Below are 397 nucleotides of genomic sequence, written 5' to 3' on the forward strand. Positions count from 1 at the left end.
TTTGATTATTTCTAGTATATGATTATTTTTTATTATTTTTCCAAATACATAAAGTTGTGTTTGGCAGGCAAATTTTTTAAGGTTAGTATTAAATAATTGAAAATAATCAAATCATTATATTAATCTTGCACTTAAAAAATCAAAAACATTTGCAAATAATTAAATAATTATATTAATCATGTAATTAAAAATTATTTTTTAACCAGGTTTCCAATATAAAAGACATTATTGGACAAATTGCTATTGTAAACGGAATGAAAAAATCCTCAGCGACGACGTCATGGTACAATTAAATTATGCCTTCGCTAGTAATAATACACATGTTTTCTAATTTATTTTGTTTTTTTTTGCTTTCAGAAGCAATACAAACGGAAGGGTACACCAAAAAGGAATATGA

At 23.9% G+C, this 397-nt stretch overlaps 1 protein-coding gene across 1 annotated transcript in view; it reads left to right on the forward strand.

The window, feature by feature from the left end:
* Positions 1-296: 296 nt before the first annotated feature.
* Positions 297-397, forward strand: part of LOC118733167 (protocadherin beta-17) — a 2,840-nt gene continuing 2,739 nt past the window's right edge. The window contains exon 1 of the mRNA XM_036462444.1: positions 297-308. Within this exon, the coding sequence (XP_036318337.1) occupies positions 297-308 (12 nt within the window). The remainder of the gene's footprint in view (positions 309-397) is intronic.

Source organism: Rhagoletis pomonella, unplaced genomic scaffold (assembly GCF_013731165.1).
Source record: "Rhagoletis pomonella isolate Grant_MI unplaced genomic scaffold, Rhpom_1.0 Rhpom_scaffold_00001, whole genome shotgun sequence".
NCBI classification, from domain to species: Eukaryota; Metazoa; Arthropoda; class Insecta; order Diptera; family Tephritidae; genus Rhagoletis; species Rhagoletis pomonella.